At 66.9% G+C, this 1073-nt stretch overlaps 1 protein-coding gene across 1 annotated transcript in view; it reads left to right on the top strand.

Annotated features, from left to right (window-relative positions):
* ZFPM1 (zinc finger protein, FOG family member 1) overlaps positions 1-1073 on the top strand; it is a 20835-nt gene that overhangs the window by 15783 nt on the left and 3979 nt on the right. The window contains exon 5 of the mRNA XM_010579714.1: positions 907-1009. Within this exon, the coding sequence (XP_010578016.1) occupies positions 907-1009 (103 nt within the window). The remainder of the gene's footprint in view (positions 1-906; positions 1010-1073) is intronic.

Here is a 1073-nt window from a genome sequence, read left to right as displayed (position 1 = left end):
CCCTCCCCCCCCCCCAGCCGCCCAGCCCTGGGGCGATGCCCACGGCGGGGGACAGCGAGGGCATGGGGCCGTCCCGATAACACCGTCCCGGCGGATGCGAAGCAGATAGGGTTTCCGATGGTTATCGGGCCGGTGCAGAGCGGAGACACTGACCTCTTTGTTCCAGGGAGAACAAGGAAGGGCTCGGCGCAGAGGCTGGGGCCACCAAGGGGAGCCAGGGCAGGCACCCTGGGGTGCTGGGACCGCCTTCGGGGTGCTGGGAGCACCCAGAGGTCCCCCCATGCACGGAGCAAATCTGCAAAAGCTCTGCCAGAGACCCTCCTCTTCCTCCCAGCCGTGGCACGGGACATGGAGGGGCCACCACGGTCCCCAGGGGAGCTCAGCCCATGTGCCACCAGCAGCACCCATCCCTGCATCCCATGCAGGGGGGGGTCCCTAAGCCCCCAGCCCCATTTCCCACCCGCTTTCGGCAGGGGCGGGTGGGTTTTCCTGCAGCAGCAGCAGCGTGCGGGCTCTGCCTGTGCACCCCCCGGGGCGTGCACACGCGTGTGCGAGCGCCTGCACGCGCGTGCGCGTGGGGTTTATCACGCTGCCGGCACTCGGCTCCTGGCGGTGATAAGGCCTCAACCGGCTGCGACTGTCAGGCTGAGTTGGAGGGTTTAGAAATATTGGGACGAATAATTAGATTTCATATCGTTACCGCAGCAGCCATCAGAGGATCAGGCAGATTAATTTCCACCCCCCCCTCCCTTCTGCTCATTAATATTCATTAGAGATGCGGGAAGGCAGAGCCGGGCGCAGGCTGAGCGGGGAGAACCGCGACCCTGCCACCGCCAGCCCCCCCACCCTGACCCCAGCCCCGTTTTGGGGAGCGGTGCTCACCCCCCTCTCCCTGCCCTTTGACAGAGCCCACCCGTGACGCTGGTGCTGGGGGACGAGAGCTGCTGGCTGTCCCGGCTGCCCCTCGTGCCCGGAGATTCCGACGCCAACGCCGTGATCTACAGGAAGGGTCGGTACCGGTGCCACGCGTCCCCGCGTCCGAGAAGGGGTCTCGGGGTGGTGCGGGGGGGAGC

Source organism: Haliaeetus leucocephalus, unplaced genomic scaffold, assembly GCF_000737465.1.
Source record: "Haliaeetus leucocephalus isolate CR32 unplaced genomic scaffold, Haliaeetus_leucocephalus-4.0 Scaffold668, whole genome shotgun sequence".
NCBI classification, from domain to species: Eukaryota; Metazoa; Chordata; class Aves; order Accipitriformes; family Accipitridae; genus Haliaeetus; species Haliaeetus leucocephalus.
This window is presented reverse-complemented; position numbering and strand designations above follow the sequence as displayed.